This window comes from Apteryx mantelli, chromosome 1, assembly GCF_036417845.1.
Source record: "Apteryx mantelli isolate bAptMan1 chromosome 1, bAptMan1.hap1, whole genome shotgun sequence".
Taxonomy (NCBI): domain Eukaryota; kingdom Metazoa; phylum Chordata; class Aves; order Apterygiformes; family Apterygidae; genus Apteryx; species Apteryx mantelli.
Window position 1 is genome coordinate 8,016,199 of NC_089978.1, and position 18,292 is coordinate 8,034,490.

Consider the following 18,292-nt stretch of genomic DNA (forward strand, 5'->3'; position numbering starts at 1 on the left):
TTCCCACTGACCAAATCTATGTTTTTAATGGGAAAGAATAGGGTTGCCCACACACATCACCCAGCATTGGGATGCGTGCCTGTCTTCACCCATCGACCTCCCCCTCAGACCCCCTCGCCGTCGAGGGCGAGGCCGGCACGAGCCCGCCGCACCCAAGGGCCAACGGTCAGGGCCAACGGTCAGCGCCAACGCCGCCCCTCAACAGCCCCCACCACCCGCGCAGGGGGGCGCGCGCCGCACCACGTGACCGCTCCCCCCTCCCCGCCACTCCGGCTCGTGGCGCCAAGGGGGGAGGAGCGTCCCGTAAGGCACGGCGGGGCGGCGCGAGTCACGTGGGGCGGGGCGCCGGTCACGTGATGCGGGCGGCCCGGAAAGATCCGAGGAGGAGCTGTGCCGCCGCCATTTTCCTGCGGCGCCCAGCGTGTGTCCCCTGTCCCCGGGCGAGCGGAAGGCGCGAGGGGGAGGGGACGGCGGCTGGGGGAGGGGGGTGGGAGGAGGAGGAGGGGTCCCTGCTCGGGTGACAGGTCCGTCCCTGAGGGCGGAGCGGGGGCCGCCTGCGGCACGGCGGGGTGAGGGAGCCGCGCCAGCTCCATCCCCGGCTAGTCCTCCCGTCCCGTCCCGTCCAGTCCCGGCCCCCGAGGAGGCAGCGGAGCCGCGCTCGCTGCCAGCGCCGCCAGCGTCCACCATGTCCGGCCAAAGCCTCACCGACCGCATCACGGCGGCGCAGCACAGCGTGACCGGCTCGGCTGTCTCGAAAACCGTCTGCAAGGCCACGACCCACGAGGTCATGGGGCCCAAGAAGAAGCACCTGGACTGTGAGTAGCGGGGTGGGGGCGGGCGGGGGGCTTCCCCCGCGGGGCAGAGGGGCCGCCCGGCCTGTGCCGGGGTCCGGGAGGGCCGCCGAGGAGCGGCCTCGCGGGGACGCGGAGCGTCGCCAGGCGGGGAGCCCCGCGCGCTTCAGCGCCGGGCGCCGCTCGTTTGGGGGGCAGGATGGGGGCGTGGGGACGGCGTGGTGGGGAAGCTGCTCAGCGGACCTCCTCCTCCCCAGATGGGGCCTTGTCCGGCGCTTCCCTGCGCGTAGGGTGGTGAGCTCCTGAGGGAAGGCACTTGCCCCGTATCCCTTCCTTGGAGAGGAAGAACCACGGAGACCGAGCGGAGGGGAATGGGCTGGGATTTCCTTATTAACTGAGCTCATCTGTCTTGTCCGCTAGGACAGCACTCCTCCATTCTGTTCAGGAGATACTGAAGCTTCAGAAGGAATAGCTGATCAGTTACCTTAATTCTCTCCAAGATAGTCCGTTAGGGAAAAAAAAAATTGCTTCTTCGTTGTTCTTCTAGCTCTTCCATGTAGAAGAACATGTGAAATGAGTGCCTGAGGGACAAATCTCTTTCTATAAGAGTGTTTTTCTTAATTGTATCCTTTCTAGTCTGTTTTCTTCCATTGGGAAAATGGGTATAGGAAGACTTCTTCGGACCTTCAGTATCTGAGGTTAACCTCCTATATAGGAATCATCCACTTTTCAGCATCTATTAAAAACAGATCCGCAATGGGAAGGCTCTAAAAGGTCTTCTCACAACTCCATTCCTTTCAGGTGACTATGAAGAGAATGATGAGCACTGAAGTTCATGTTACTGTGTCTTCCATTAAGCTATAAGGTCACAGGACTAAGGATGCACCTGACTTGAATACCTGATTAGCTCACATCTATTTGTTCTAGACCTTAAGGAACTCCCCACTAACCTTTTCTCACCTGTAAAGAAAGAAAATGGAGGGAGAACTGTAGATGTGCCTTTTGTATGCATGCTTTCTCCTTCTCTCCCACCCACATCTGTGAGGAAAAGGCTGGGATCTTCATGTGTCTCAATTTTTTTTTTCCCTTGTGAGTCCCTCTAAGTCAAGATAACAAGACCAGATGATAGTACTTGGATTGCATATCCCGTAGTTATTCCTTCTTTCCACCAAACCATGTCTGTCTTAAAGGTTTAAGAAATTCTTGATCTGTGAGTAACTGAAAGTGATGTGATCCATTTTTTATTTTTTTTAGGCTAACCCTAGAACAGCTGCTTCAGTTTCTTCCTGATATTTCTTCTTTCATTTAATCTCTTATCTGAACAGTGAGTGGTAAATGATTAGCTTTGATATTTTTTAATGTCAGCCCAGGGTGTCAGAAGGCCCAGGAAATCTTTGGATTGTAAGTAACTTAGTTCCATGTAGAGAAAAAACCTTGTCATATGGCTTATGTATGAAATTATGGTGCTGCTGGATTTCAGACAACAGAAGGGATGCTTTCTGGAGAACCCTTTGTCAGACTCTTTCCCTCTCTCATTCCCCTTTTGTGTGGAATAGCAAAAAAAATAGTTTCAGTAATAAAGCTTTTAGCATCTGAATTATTTCACCATATAAACCTTAGGGAAAGGAAGATCAAACTGATGAGGCAACTGCTCTTCAGACTCGCATGTATATATAAGGGTGGTGTTCTGAACATGGTTGCTAGGGGACATATTAATTGAGACTTATAGGATGCTGTCATAGAAAGGTGCTTGGTACTCTTTGAACTTAGAAAGCTTTTGGGTAGTTGCTAGATGAGAAAACCATTTCTGCATTTAAGTCCCTTCTCTACTACAAGCGGGAGCCTTCTACTATTATGGGCTGTAAAAAGTCCCAGTTCATGCCTTTTTCTGACAGAATTCATTAGTTTTAATACTGGTCGCTTTTTTTTTTTAATCGGTAAAAAGAGATCTAGGCTAGATCAAGTTTTGTATGCTGCCCCTAATAAGTTTGTTGGGAGTGTCTGGTCCTGGCATCAGGAAATGACACACGCTTTCATATTTTGAAAGTTTTCTTTGTTCATACTGTTTATGGTTGTATGTTTAAAAATAAATGCTTTTTTTTTCCTTCAGAAGCTGTGACTCAAGCCCCACCTCTGAATTACTTGCACATATCTTCCTTTTGCAAACAATTTAAACCCTCTAAATACTAGATAAACCCTAAAAATTGACATCTTGCTGTGAATGACTATTAATACACCAATCTTTCATAGGCAACATGCTTCTTGAATGTATTTTTTAGTGTGTTTATGATGATCATGACAGTTAAATATTACTTCATTCTGAAAAGCTATGTTCTGGACAACCGGATGAGCCAAATTTTGTGGGACTGTCCTGGAATCAAGCCTTAGTTTCATAGCCTTTTCTATGACAATGGCTTAATTTCTTGTTCATGTGGTATGCGTATTGCTTATATAGATCTCAAAATCTGTGACTGTCGTCTTATATATATATATATATATGTATATATATATATTTTTATTAAGCTTAAGCATCATGAACATATTAAGTAACTCAGCCTCACATTATCTCAACTCATACAATCAGGGGGCATCCAAAATAAGTACTCATGTACTCATGATCATTCCTATTCCAATTTATCTTACTCTTATCTGTTTATGGAGTTCCAGAATTGAAGAGATCCCAATCCTATATGCCTATATTCCCTCTGTATTACCTTTAATTATCAAAGAATTAAAAAAAAAACATTCTTGACCTGAAATGATAAAAATATAATCTACTCCAAATAACATCCCTTCTCACCAATTACAAAGCTTAGTTGCTTGTTTGGTTTGAGGGAGAAAGAATTAGAATTCTGTTTTACAAGTGGGCTTGGCCTGTGATAGGCAGCAGTCGCCTTATGGTCGTATCTTTACATCAGGGTATACTGTTTCTCCTGTTCTGGAATTCCAGTCTTATAGTTGGGACAAGGATTCGGTTTGGTAATCTAGGTGCTGCTTTTATAATCATGGTGATTTGGATTACTTGTTTTACAGTAGTCAGACAGGTTAATGGTCTTGAAACTATGCAAAGCATGGTTCATGAAATTTCTTTTACAGAAAACCTAGTTTCACTAGGACTTTGTCCCATTTTTCACATCTCTGAGCAGTGACAGCTCGGAACTGGTTGTAGGTTTATTTGTATACTGAAATTTATGCACCACTTTCTTTGATACTTAATTTTTGTTACCTGAATTCAGTACTGTATAGCAGTGCAAAGAACAAGCACTAGAGATTGAATGTACATAATGCTGGAAAACTTGTTGCCAGATTTCACTTTTTCACGTGATTCTAGGTGGACAAACCACTGCTTGTGTGTGTAATTAATATCAGAAAAAACAGAAGGTAAACAGATGATGACAACTAGGAAGTTTCAGTAGGTCGGTTAAGTGGAACTGAGTAGCATAAAAATGTCTGTGTACATGTGAATGTTGTGGAGTGTAGTTAGAAAAGCTTTGATGTAAAACATTTTTAGGGTTGGGTTTCTTGAAGGAGTGCAGTATAGTAACCCTATCGGCTTGTGCCTAATGGAGTAGCGCTCTTTTAAAGAGAATGTGGATGGGTGGCTTGGAAGGAAGTTGCAATGCTGTAATTATCCATACTTACCAGGAAATCTCTCTGTAGTTATGCCAGAGTGCAACTTCCTTCACTTCTTATTGTGAAGTAAATCAGTATTTTTAAAGAAGATAGTAAACCTGCCTTGTGCTGTGTAGATGTTTGTGAGAAACTAGTGAAAGTAAACTTAATTGCACTTGTTGGGAACTTATTTCACAGTCCTCATGTCAGCTTTTTAAGTTTTGTTTATAGGCTACTACTAGTGCAAATAAAAACCCTGTTAGACTTGCTTTATGATATCCCTGTTGGGGACAGCTTCTATTTTCAAGTAAGAAGGTAAATGGAGGATTTCTTGGAGAACTGAGGCGCAATGACTTTTAGTGCTTTTCCCTGTATCCCACAGGAGATTTGTAGTGAAGCTGGGGAATACAGTGTTTTAAGTGCTAGTCTGACTTTTAATACTGAAGCAAAACTGGGTTTCAATGATTCAGTAAGCTAACTCCTAGTGTCTCCAAATCCAATGTATTCTCCAGTAGATATAGATTGTCTTTGTTTGCAGTACTTTACCAACTTCATGTTTTCTATTTGGCAGGTTTACCTGAAGTTTCTCTTGGTTTTTGCTTCCCAGTTTATAGTTGATTTCTGGAGGCAACTCGTGGTTATATGTACTTAGAACTGTTCTATGTATCTATAATTATTTCAAATAATGGATAATTGCATTATTACTATTTTCTTTCTAAAGGAAACATGAAAGAACACAGAAAAAAAGGTGAATACTTTGAATTTCTTCATTAGCCAACTTTTCCAAACTTTTTACTAGAATATTTTTGGAATATTCACTTGTGCCTTTTAGTAGAGTACAAGAACTATCATACTCCTCTCTAGACTGCCAGAGGGCCAATTTTCTACCACAGCTGCTCATTTGCAGAAAGAATAGCCATTTAGTTCTGCAGCTGTTGTTTTATTTTCCTTAGCCTGCAGCAGTATTCTACTTCAGATGAAGTAAGAGGCAGGAACTAAGAAGGATAAGCTATAGGACACCTGCATTCAGCTTACTGTGAATCTTCATACTGCCATTGTTTTGCATCAAGCTGTGGTTATTCAGTTGTCATATAACTTTGAGTTATCGCTCTTACTATGGTTTTTAATGGGGCAGTCATCTTTCACGTCTTTGAAAAGTGATGCTTAGTAAAGGCATTCTTTTGCGGGCCAGACTGTGACCTAATGATCTATTTCAATCTTTAGTTTCTAATTTTAAGGTCAGTTTTCAGTCTGTTGATGCGAGAGTTTTAAACTGTTCTTAGTCACTGATTCACAAAGTAACATTAGTTTGTGTAATAATACAAAAAATGTGACTTATCCAACATGGAACTTAATTTCCCCTTTCTGTTTTGTGTACATTGCCTTGTGTGAAGTATATGATAAGTAGACTATATTAGCAGGTGATGCTGGTGGCATGTTGGGAAAGTTCACTTATAAAATGTTGTTGACATCTTGCTCTCCCTAGAAAGTACCACACGTTTTCTGAAGCAGACACCATTTGTATTCTGAAGCTTAGTATTTTTAATTTTACTGTTTTTATTATGAGGCTGGTAAGCCTTCTTAAATTTAAGTTTCTCAATATCCTTAAAGTCTTTTCACCGTTTTAAGAGTAATCTGTGCTTGAGTATTAAAAGGCTGAGATACTACTAGTCAGATATGTGCACTTGTATTTTGTGTAAACCTTGCAGGAGCTATTTCTTAAATGTTTGAGAAGCAATCAAATGCGTATTATAAATGACTTTGTTTAAAGTCTTGACGTTCCGTAGTGTACCAATCATTTCCAGATAGTTCCTGATATAAATTTAAACCAATAATCTCAGGTATGCTTTCTTACTTACGAGTCTCTCTCCAAACTCTTCTTTTGATGCAGCAGTGAAAACTTTGCTTTGTGCCAAATAATTGTTTTATATGTCCATCAGTATGAGAGCTTGACCCTTCAGGTTTCCTAACAGCTGAAGTCTTAACCTTTCAAAGTAGTTGTAATGTGGATCTGAATGTTACCTTGCAAAGGTTGAGGTAGGAGAGAAATTTTATTACAGGCTATATCTGCACTGGATTAGAAGCAAGCAAGAAATAACTAGTCGGAAAACTACAAGAAAGTGGAAAGAAATGATTGATGTTGATTACAGAATTGTTGGGTTTGATATGTTTTTTGCTGTCAATTCTGTCCATTTTGAAATGTGATCCTGAGTCTCTAGGGTGTGAACTTGTTGATAACTGGTGTACTCTTAAACTCAAAGGAGGTAGAAATCAATAAGTTGGTAAGCTCAAAATAATGTTAGCAAATCTGGTGTTAACTTGTGGTACTCTCAAGTCTATTAATGGCAAATCCAAGTTATAAGTAATATGTGGCAAATCAGGTGTTGAGAGTTGAGGAATGAGGGAATTGAAGTAAAACTATGTTGTAGTATCTAACTATCTGTGAAAATGACTTAACTTTATGAAAAGCTTAATAACAAATATACTGAAATATCCAGTTGTGACTAAACCTCCCTATGACATTTTGCTAAAGGAGTTTTGTTAATGTAGTGCTTATCTGGATCATTTGCAATATTAAACATGAGTAAATGAGGTTTTTGTAGGTTTGACCTGAAAACAGAAGGTGCAAAATGACAAGATCTATACCAAAAGTAACTTGGGGTTTCACTTCAGGCTTGTTCCCTCTAGCTCCATGCTAAGAAGTGGCTCAAAAGCAGGATTAGGAATTTTGGCTGTCATCCATCTCGAAATCCTGTGGTTTTATTTGGATTCATGTCATAACCTATCAATGGTCTATAAAATAAAAAAAAAATGCAGTAAGCTCTATTTTGTACCAATTCTGATCACTCCTGCGTAATTTTTTCCATTCCTATGTTGATTTCTTGAAGATCTCTCCACATCAACCCCTTCTTTTCAGTTTTCCACTCATTCTCTTAAAAAGACACTTCTGAAATCTTCACTTAATGTTCTTTATTACTTCCTCCCAAGCAGAGTCCTTGAGTTATAAGCTCATATATTCTTAAATGCCGTCGTTCCAGCAGCAGTGAATCTTTTTACCAATGTAGGAAGTGATAAGTTTTCACTAGTTGAAACAACACTCTGGTATTCTATGTATTTACTCTAAATAAGGTACTTGCAGTAGCATGTAGCTTAACTATTCCAGTTGCCAACTGTTCACTGCAACATCAACATATGTCTATTGTTTGCAACTTTTGTCAATTTTAATAGTTAATTTAATACAATTTAATGCAAAAATATCAATGCTCAATTATAATTTTTATGACACTATTTCCTCTTGAAACAATGTATAAAAATGCTTTTTTTCCCCCCACGTTAGCTTCTAAAACCAGGTTTTATCAAGTCAGTTGAAAAAAATGGTAACAAAATTCATATCATTCCTCAATTATTTTAGCTCAACCCCCCCTCCCCCCCCCCCCCACAAAACACTGGTATTCTGGTGCACAGCACCAGTTCCTAAAGTTACAATAGTAAACTGGATTTCAAGAACCAGAATGAATGAAACTAAATGCAGGTTTCAAACATAAGTAAATATATGTTTAAAATGCTTGCTAGATTTACTGCACCTTTAACCTGGCAGTAAATCCACTTACGGAAGCTCTAATTGTCTATAACTTTTTGATTATAGTAATATCTGCCAAATTAGAAGACTCGGTGTTGTAGCTATCAAATAATAAAAACGTCTTCATGTTCTTTGGCATTCTTGAGGGCTGCTTGTAACTTACTTTACTGTTAGTTATGTTTGGATGCTTTTGAGGTGGATGAAGAGCAACTGTAATGGGATGTAGCAATACTTCTGTACCTGTCCCTTGCATTTCAGGTGTGTGCTTTTTGTTTTAGGTTTAGTTTTGTTATGTATTATACCCCCGCCTACCAAAAAAAAAAAGTTGATGTTCAGGAATCACTTCAGCAATTCACCTAAATTTGTTTGAAGTTGTACTTAATTTATTTGATTGAGATCTGCATTTTTGCTGACAAATGGGTCAATATTTAATTGGAAATTGGGTCACACTTGAGTCTGAATTTGATTTACCTCCTCCCTCCACATAGCACTGCCATAATAGTTGCAGCCCCCATTGCAACCTACTTCAAACTTCACGAACTCTCCTGATCCACAGCTCTTTGAATCCTTTGCTTGACCTCGTTTTTAATGTGAAATGTTAAAAGTTGTTTCAACTATTGTGGTTAAGCCACCATACTGTGAGTAGCAGTGTAATTTGATTGGGTTTAATGGTCTGTTTCTTTTTCTATTTGCCAGAAACCATTGGTGTTCATAATTTAGCAAACATACTGTTATGACAAGCTTAAAAATCTTTCATTTAAAAATCAGTCTCTATTAGGAATACTTACTTTACTTTGTTTCGCAACTATATAGATCTGAAGTTAACAAAGCAATTCTTCATTAATTTTTGTATTTGTGTAAAGCTAGCTTAATTGAATCTAGCTTATAAAATTGCTGAAATGTCCTTTTTTCTGTCTTACAGGGGGTATTTACATTTAATAATCACATAATAGTGATTATTTCCGTTTGTAAATTTTAGGGATGAAATCCAGGTATTTTATTTGTGGTTACTTTTTACTCATCATGAACTGTAACTACTACTGCTCAAATCATAATATTGCAGTCAAACAAGCCAAAATACCTTTCTGAATAATATACTTGCATTCTTTTTCATTCTCTTGAGACAAACAAAGTTTCTTTACTATAAAGAAATATACAGGAATCCTTAGGTATCTTTTAATTTTGAATTAGTTCTCAGGATGACAATCCATGTCACTTTGCTTTCACTGATAAAGGCATACTCTAATCTCATTAACTATCTTCCATTCAAATTAGTGAATTTGAATTTATTATTTTTTTTGTAATTTTTTCTGCAGTATATTACTAATCTGTATTAAATTCAACAGCAGTTACTTCTCTCAGGAGTCCATGCCTTTTAGTTATAGGTGTCACTGTATAACATTGCCGAATTAAATCTAGGGTATCAAAAATCTATTTCAAGTGGATTCTAATCATGAGAATGAAAGAAAAGGCAATGGAAACCAAATATGAACACTTCTGCCTTAGTGGGATGTAGTTATTACTAACAAGAGTATGAAATGCATAGTAAGCTGTTGCTTTTGATTAGCTCTCTGATGGAAAAGCTAAAGATGCACAATTCCTAGCTGCAAAGCATTTGAAAAATGGAAAAGCACATTATACTGTATTTGAGGGGAAAAATGATGGTCTGAATACAGACTTCTATTTAAAGTTCTTGATAGCTAATAGGGAACTAGCTCAAACTTTCTTCCTGGTCCAGTTGCAATTCTTTGCCACAACGGTAGCAGCTTTAAGTCTATCAAACATTTATAATTATAGTTCAACATAATTTCCTAGCAGATTACCATCCCATTAAAAGCATGGAATATGTGAAGTTTGTTTTAATGCTCTAATTTGGAATACGAGCGAATGACATTCAGAGAAGCTTTCCTGTTAGTTCTCAGATGCCTTGGAACACTGTGATCCTTTGAACTTCCTGTGTTTGGAATTGTGGTGTTATGAGTTTGAAACTCTTATGTTTCCAGGTTTCTTCTTGGTTTACAGGCATTTATTTTATGAGGAGACTTTCTTCTGGGTTGGTTATGCCTAAGTAGAATAGACCAGGTCTGATGAGATGCTTTCTTCCTTTCTTTAAAACTGTTAATGAGGAGCAATTGTAGACAGGAATATGTTCAGCCCCTTGGGGTGTAGTAAGGCTTACACAAGATACTATAATGCTTACTTCTGCTCTTGTCTTTTGTTTACTGTAGAGGATCTTTGTGATGGAGACATGTGTTAGTGCACAGCAAATACAGAAATTCCAGTCCGGAGGCCATGTGATTTGGAGGAGATCTTGCTGTTTACAGCTTCAGTTACTCATCTAGTTTCAGTCTTAAAGGGTTTAAAGCTCCATGTTTGCTCCTGTAAAACTTTGTGAAACTTGATGACCACATCATCACTAAAGAAATGCTTGTGAAAGACCTCTTTTAAAATTGAGAGATGAAGGGAAGAGCTGGTTTGGATTTATGCAGCTCAAGCACACCAACATTATCATAACAGGGTAGGTTTCCCTTTGTAAGGCACTTCGCTTTTTTTTTTTTTAATCAGTAAAGCTTAATGTATGATGCTAAAAAATGAAACCTCATTTTCATGCTCCATGCTCAGTGAAGACCACTTCTGCTCCACTCTTGCTTAAATCACAATATATTTTAAAACTTTTATTCTAATCAGCTTTGACATGAGCTAGAAAGGATGGTTTTAACCTTTTAGCTGTTGTGCCCTTGTTAAAGGGTGCTATTTAAATGTGCAATGAAGCTATACTCGGATGAGCCAGGATGAGTTTTGTTTGCTCAGGGAGCTCCAGATATCTCATGGGAGATGTTAGTCTAAATTGAAGAGGGAAGTAAAGGCTAAATGAGGCAGGCATTTTCAACATTTCTATTTATAGCTGGGAGGATTTTAGCTGTTCCTTTATTGACTGCCTTTCTCCATGGGAGAGCTGTGCGCTTGCAGTACATGAGTGTCAGTTTAAACATTTTATGAAGATACCTATGTTTTGATTGGGGAGAAATGATTATTTCTTTTCTTTGATCTCCTCTATTTTATCTAGTTTGTTAACTGTTCATGTCAAAAACTCATCCTATCTTTGCCAAAAGTAAAGATATGAGCAGTGCTGTCGATGAGAAACATCAGAGAAATGTAGTTCACCTCCTTTAAGTGCAAAATGTAGAATAGGTGCTATGAAGTTGGTGGGGCTTGTGTTAAAATGGCTGCAAGAAGTACTTGAGATCTGAGTGTCTTTGAATTTTAGCTGATAAAAAATAAATTGGTAATTTACAAAGTAGTGGCACTTTATTACCAAAACTGGACCATAGCATAAGTCACCAAATATGTTAGCACAGAAGGAACAGCTTGAAGTTTGGTGTTGAGCTTCTTTCTCTTATCCCTGCTGGGAGTATTGAAGATCAGTCCCTCTTAGGAACAGACAGAAGTTGAATATAGATGGCTGGTGCGTAGGTGTCCTTTCACATGAAGAAATCCCTTGTGGGATTTAGGGGGGAGAGGAAGGGATGGAGGAAAAGCAACCTGTTTCATAATTTGATGTCTAGAATTCATTTTAGACTTTATATTATCCTCTTAGACCTCACACTGCATTACAAAGTTGGTTACTTCTCTTTCAGTTTTTCAACCCTGAGAAACAAAGTCTCAGACATATTCTGTAAAACTGCATATTTGAACGGTTTTGTAGAACATTGGGGAGTACAAAAACAGCCTGCTTGATCTCCAAGGTGCCAACCCAGAGTGCCTGACTGTGTAAATCTGCGCTGTCTTGTGTGATTTCCTGCCAGTCACTTTGTAGGAGGTTGGTGTTCAATTTTCATTAAATGGTAAATATTTAACGTTTGTGTATCTGCTTGTGTGCATATGCAAGCGAAGTCATATGCCATGGCTTTTTTCTTTTAAGAAAAAGATTTTGATATGATAGGCAAATAATTTAAATTGTTTTCCTCCTCGGTCTGTCAGCTGAGATTTGGTAATGAAAGCTTTGCAGCAAGTTCTGAACAAGTGTTTTTATTCCCCCTGCACAAACCTGCGTTGTGAGTGGAGAGATATTCTCATGGTAAAATCTTGAGGGTTACTAGTTTGTGATTGACCTGCTTCTCTTACAGAATCTGCAGGATTTTCCTTTTTTTTTTTTTTTTTTTTGCTATTGCTTATTAGCAATGCAACTAATCAGCAAAGATTTCTTTCTTTTTTTTGACCTTACCTTATTTTTCCCCTTTTCCCACTTTTTCCGTTGTTCGGCTAATTCTGTCATGGCTTACAAGCTCTTAACTCAAGAGCTGCAGTTTTCATTGAGACATGTTGACTTCTGTTTAGTCATCTCAACAGCAAGGAATCATCTAACTGGGAGCTGTGGAAGCATGCTGCAGGTACTTCCCAGGAGAGCAGCAAAATAATGGGACTTATCACACAAAATAAGAAATATCGCATATCTGGGATTGTAGCATGATGTGTGTAAGGCTTACTCAGGTATGAATCTGGTCTGAGGCCTACAGTCTGACGAATTCTGCTCCAACAGGTGGGAATCTTACTATTTATTTAAAAAAAAAAAGTATGTAGCACTCTTGTAATAAATACTGCAAGTCGTAATAGATCATTTCTGAATAGGATTTACTTCTGTTTATTATATGTCAGAAAACGCATGCCTTTTAGTAAGTTTATATACTGGGCTTTTGATACATACTGTATTAGAATGAACCCGAATAGCTTAAAGCAACTTCTGCATTTCTGTGACATTTGGAGAGCATGACTTATTTATCATGCCGTATTACAATATGACTTAATTTCTTTGGTGTTAGGTGCACAGATTTCACTGATTTTTTTTTTTTCTCCTAAATATCAGATGAAACTCCAATTTTGCTACTCTGTGTAGGTATATGAAAAGCAAGCTTTTTTGTCTATAGGACACTTCTGTTTACTTTGTAACATTTGCGGCATGAAACATGTTACTACTCCTGCAGTGCCTATTCTGAATAGATGATCTTCAGAAGTGTGTGGTCTTGGTTGATACAGTCTTTGATTAAAGTGCTTTAAAGATATGAAAAATTGCTTCTGAGGCACTAGACCTGTTGGTAGCACATATATAGGAACTTAATATCTGCAGAATGATAAGTTCATTTGCCGTATACAAGGCATGGTCCTTTCTTCATATTTTTGCTGTTTCAGTAGTATCAATTAATACAAAAAAATTTTTAACAAAATTCTGCAGTGACAAAAGGACCTAGCATAAATGCTATTCCACTGTTAAAATCTTTTGACAATATAGCTTATTTTGTACAACAAACTAGCATGAACTCTTCACAAAGTAAGGCGTGTTTCCACAAAATCATGGGTTTTTTTGTTTTCTGTTTTTTTTAACACCAGTAATTAACTGAAAAACCCTTTATCATAAGTGAAGTTGTAGAGGATGGCATCTGCCAAGAAATGTGTCCTACTGTGCATTTAAATATTTTTACAATTACAATGTACAACTTTAATTACATTGAATTTATTTTGCTATGTAATTTCCAGTTTGCTGAGGCCATCAATATAGGACTACTTTGTATGCTGTAGGCATTACAGAGTCTGGGAGGTTGCACAGTAGAAGACGTGTTTCGGCATGAACGCTTTCCAGAAACTGAAAAACCTTTGATGTAGAAAAGGTCATAGTCTGACCAAAACACTCTGCTGTAGGGAGGTGGATATATGCGTCTTTTTCTGTAGTTTCTTTCAGCGCTGATGGAGGCAGGCTAATACAGCGGCATGGCTCCTTTTGCTCAAATGTGCCTTTTGTTGCAACTTGCAAGAGTTCAGGTGAAATGTACTGTTCTTGTTCTGAATTAGATACTATTTAGAAGAAAATGGAACCTTAAAAGTCTGGTTTTAACATGGGAAGAGACTAACAGATGTCCCAAACAACTTCACTAGAATGAATAAGATTTTTTGAGCTGGAGGCGTGGGACAAGTACTGAAGTAGGAAAACATCAGGTCAGATGGCTTTGGTTGTTTCTTACCTGCATTTTGTTTATTAAACTAACCAAAAGATGCAGCCATGCTGTTCAAGAGGAGAAACATGAATTATGTGTATGATTAGTTCTTAAAAAAAAAAAAAAAAAATAGAACATTATAGCTTGCAAATCTGTTCAATAAGACATCATGGAAGGAAATCAGGCTGGCATTCACATTCAGTGTTTTCAGTTTTATCATGTTGTAGAATGATGGTATACCATTACAACAAGCTTTTTTTTTCTTGGTGAATCTTTTACAGTGAAGTGATGTGGATGTTAAACATCCAGAAAGCACCTATATTATAACTGTGTGAAGACTTTATATATGCAGAAAATGTAAATGTTTGAATTTAGAAACTGTGCTAGAGGTATTTGCTGACAAAATATGCTATGCATTAAGTCGGGCATGTTTTCTGTTTCCTTTTCTGTAGTGCAGAATTAGGGAAGCCACTGAGGTTGCAAGGTGGCACAGGAGGTACTTTGGCCTCCTTCGGATACAGTTTTCAAAAGATTTAATCTGAATCCCACATGGACCAGTTGGGCTGTAGGACTGGAAGCTTTGAAGAAAGTCCATTTAATTTTATCCCAAATAGTGGCATCAACAGCTGGGAAACTTAGTGCCACAAGTTGAGGCCGGGTGTTCTCGGCAGGGTTCAGGAGGATTAGATATTGAAGTAAAACTTAGTTATATTAAAGACCTCCCTCCCTGAAGAGATACAAGCTGCCTTGCTTCAAAACCACTGCAGAGTTGTGCTCAGCGAGGATTTTGTTGTGTTCTGCAGTGTCTGCTGTTGCTGAAATGGTTTCCCTGTTCCAGTAGGTTGTGCTATGGTCATGTTACTGCACCACCGAGAGCAAGCTCTCCGGTAAGGGCATAGTGTTACTTCAGACTTTGCATGAAGTTGAGGAGGCATTCAAGAGTGTTCTGGAAGGTTTGCTTGCTTACTGTTGGCAGTACAACAGCAGCTTGTCCATGTGATTTGTGAGTCTTGTTTCTAACACATTTCCATCAGCGTAACTTGTTATTATATGAAGGTATGATCGCTGCAGAGTGTTTACAGGTTGAGGTCCTTTGCAACAGAAAGAGAGGGCTGTAAGTGCATACTATAACCAAAAACTTAAAGTGTGCAGAAAGAGATGATTTGGGCACCATCCTTGTCAGAGACAGAGGACAGCATGATAACGTATTCAATATGTACTTGGTGATGAAGAGACCTAGCAGTTAATATCCATGACATCACATGCTGATCTCTCTCAGCCCCCTATAAACCATGGTATGTGCTCTCTCTACCCACCTAAGGGTAAAAACATAGGATGAACTCCACATATACAGACTGTTTGAAGTAGCTCCCTGTTTTCAGTAGGAGATAAAAGTAGTGTTAAAGCTGTATAATTTTCAAAGTAATTAGTCTTCATCAAAACAGGAATGCTTCCACCTAATGTAGTTCACTGTGCTTCCCTCCAACAACTGTATATAACTATCCACACTTTATTATATAGGATACTTAAATATTTATTTTAGTATTGAATTAGATGACTGTCATTCAGAATCAAAGCCTGCCCAGTCAAAATAGGTCTTCCAATCCTAATCTGTTCCCAAAGAGTGCTGTTTGTGCAGAACCCACAGAGTATGTACTTGCTTTCTAGCTCTTCAGAGCTTAAGAAGTGGATGCATCCCCAATGTTTGCATTTATGTGCTCTGAAAGTGTTGACTTAATCTTGAACAAATAACTGTTCATAATTTTACTTTTCAATGCATTGTATTAGAAACTAGCATGTGGAATATCTTCCCCCCCCCCAATTAAATACACCACTGGGTTACATACTCAGTTTGAATGCACTGCATGCGCAAGAATTGTCATGCTAGTTGTCAGATGGAGGCATTTTTCATCTTGTAGTCGAGAATAACCTTTACAGTATGATTCATAGGCTCATTATTAAGCATGTTAGGATGGGATGAAGGGTCTAAGTTTACAGATACTTTTCAATAGGAATAATACGCCAGTGTGTGCGGGGAGAAACTAGTATTTATTTTGAAATAGATTTCATGGTAAAATGCTCTTTAAAAAGTACTGTAGGAATGGAACATGGAGCAAAAGCGTTCTGTAGTTTAAGCAGGCCTTAAATATTTCTCAGCTTTAGGATGGTGAGGCAGTAGTTGATCTTTGCCTTGTTTAGAGAAAGAACTTAAGCTCTTGCTTCCTAAGAGTAATGCAGTATGGATAAAATTTGGAACTCTTTGCAAAGGTAATGCTTCAGCAGAAGAAAAATGTTTGGATATCTGAAAAGCTTTCATTGGAAATATTGCTTACGTTAGAAATTACTTAAACAGGTAATTTTTTTTGTTTTTTGTTGACAACAGTGTTTGGTAGAAAATTGTGCATCTTAGTGATCTGGATTAATCATGCTGATAGGTTCCCCCCCCTCCCCCCACCTCAAAAATATGTGTCAGTTTTTCATACTGAAAACTAAGGTTGAATATGGCGTTTTCTCTTTAGAATTTCATCAAGGTAGTATGTCTTGTTGTCAAATACTGGCAAAGGAGCAAAACTGAATAATGAGTGTGTATTCGGTTTGCCAAGTTAGACCATAACATGGACAGATGCTTAACTTTGTCAAACTTTATATGCATGTTCCAAATAATATTATTGCACTTGAGAGACGTTCTAATTTTTGAGAGGTCTTCAAAATTGTGACCATTTGCTTCATATGATTTGGGTGTGCAGAAGGAGGGCAATATTATCACTTTGAAGTATGAAATGATTCAAAGTCAGACTTTCTCATCCTCAGCTGAAATGGTTCGAGTGAGCCACAGATGATCTGTTTTAGACTGAGCTGATAAAAACCTCCACTGGTGTGAATGTTAGCTGGGAATCATTGTTTCATATTCATGCCCATTATAGCTGTGGTGACAAACTCCTTTTTTTGTGAATTTTGTAGCTTGTATTCATTGAGCGTGACTTCACTACATGCAGGAACCCCACTATATTTGTATAAAAACTGTCTGCGTGATAGCTTTGTAATAAAGCAGTATAATTTCATACTGAAAAGAGCTTATAAGTCATTCTCTAAATTGGCATCCTAATAAAGTTGTGCTGAAAAAAATAATACCAGTAAAAATCCTTAGGGGAGGTGTAGCTCATTCTGTCAAAACAGTTCTTTTTAGAAATACGTGGAATTACTAATGGTTATTCATTTAGGAACTTAAATTTTTACCAGTAAGGTTTATCCACTGTAGAGATCCTTACACTTATTTTTGGATGCAGTTGTGAAGTTACCTTAGGAATAAGCTTGGAAACATGCCTGTTAAAAAAGAGGAGAAAAATTATAACTGAAATGATTCAAACCTTAACAGACCTTTTTGATTTAAGCTTCACAACAGTTAATTGTGACCAGATATTTATTACAGTTATTCTTTACAAGGGGAAAGGAATGTGTTTTTCAGTAGGGAATGATGTTAAGGAATATTTAATTTAGATGAATTCAGTTTGGCAGGACCTGATAAACATCTTCTGAAATGAAATTTCTGATGCTAGCTCAAATAATCTCTTAAATCTTTGGCAGCGCTCTCTCTAAGAAAATGAACATACTGAAGAATGACAGACATAAAAAGAAATTGGAGGCAGAGGAGAGGACCTAGAAAATTAAATCTTCAGAAAGATAACTGTTACCTATTATATGGATTAAAATTTTAAAAGAATTCTACATAAATTGTTAATTCTCTCCTGCTGCAACCCATCCTGAATGGTACAGGTAACAGACACGGATTTTGGCACTTTTTTGTGCTTGACTTTTTCAGAAGCAGAGTAGTGCAGAGAAGAACTGCATTAACAATACAGGGTTTGCTATCAAAGTGGAAGATATTTAAAGCGGGAAATACAGTCCTCCTCACTTTTGCATTTGATCATCTATTCTGTAGTGTTTTGGGTTTTTTTGCCAATTAGACCCTTCTGTGAGCTGTTTTTGTCTTGTAAGACCGTGGAAAAAGTATCCAGTTCTTTTGTACTTGGATTGGTTTTCCTCTTTTCTAACAAATTAATATGGTTCGGAGAGAGATACACCAGTGCTGGCATAAGGTAAGCAATGAAAGTGCGTGGTTGTTAGCAGATAGGGACAGGAATGAGACTGTCCTATTTTGTGTCGGTGAGCTGTCTCGTGAAACCATTACCTGTGTATAGGTATGTCTAAGAGCAGGCAGGGAAATTGCATAGCTGAGGTCCTTTCCAAACTTCATGGATTTCTGTGATGGGATAGTGGTTGAGATGTGATAGATAGGTTGACCCTAGATTATGAGGGGCTGT

General features: G+C 38.7%; 1 protein-coding gene across 1 annotated transcript in view; it reads left to right on the forward strand.

The window, feature by feature from the left end:
• The first annotated feature begins 518 nt into the window (after positions 1-518).
• Positions 519-18,292, forward strand: part of PICALM (phosphatidylinositol binding clathrin assembly protein) — a 71,387-nt gene continuing 53,613 nt past the window's right edge. The window contains exon 1 of the mRNA XM_067315014.1: positions 519-815. Coding sequence (XP_067171115.1) covers positions 686-815 — 130 coding nt within the window. The 5' untranslated portion in view covers positions 519-685. The remainder of the gene's footprint in view (positions 816-18,292) is intronic.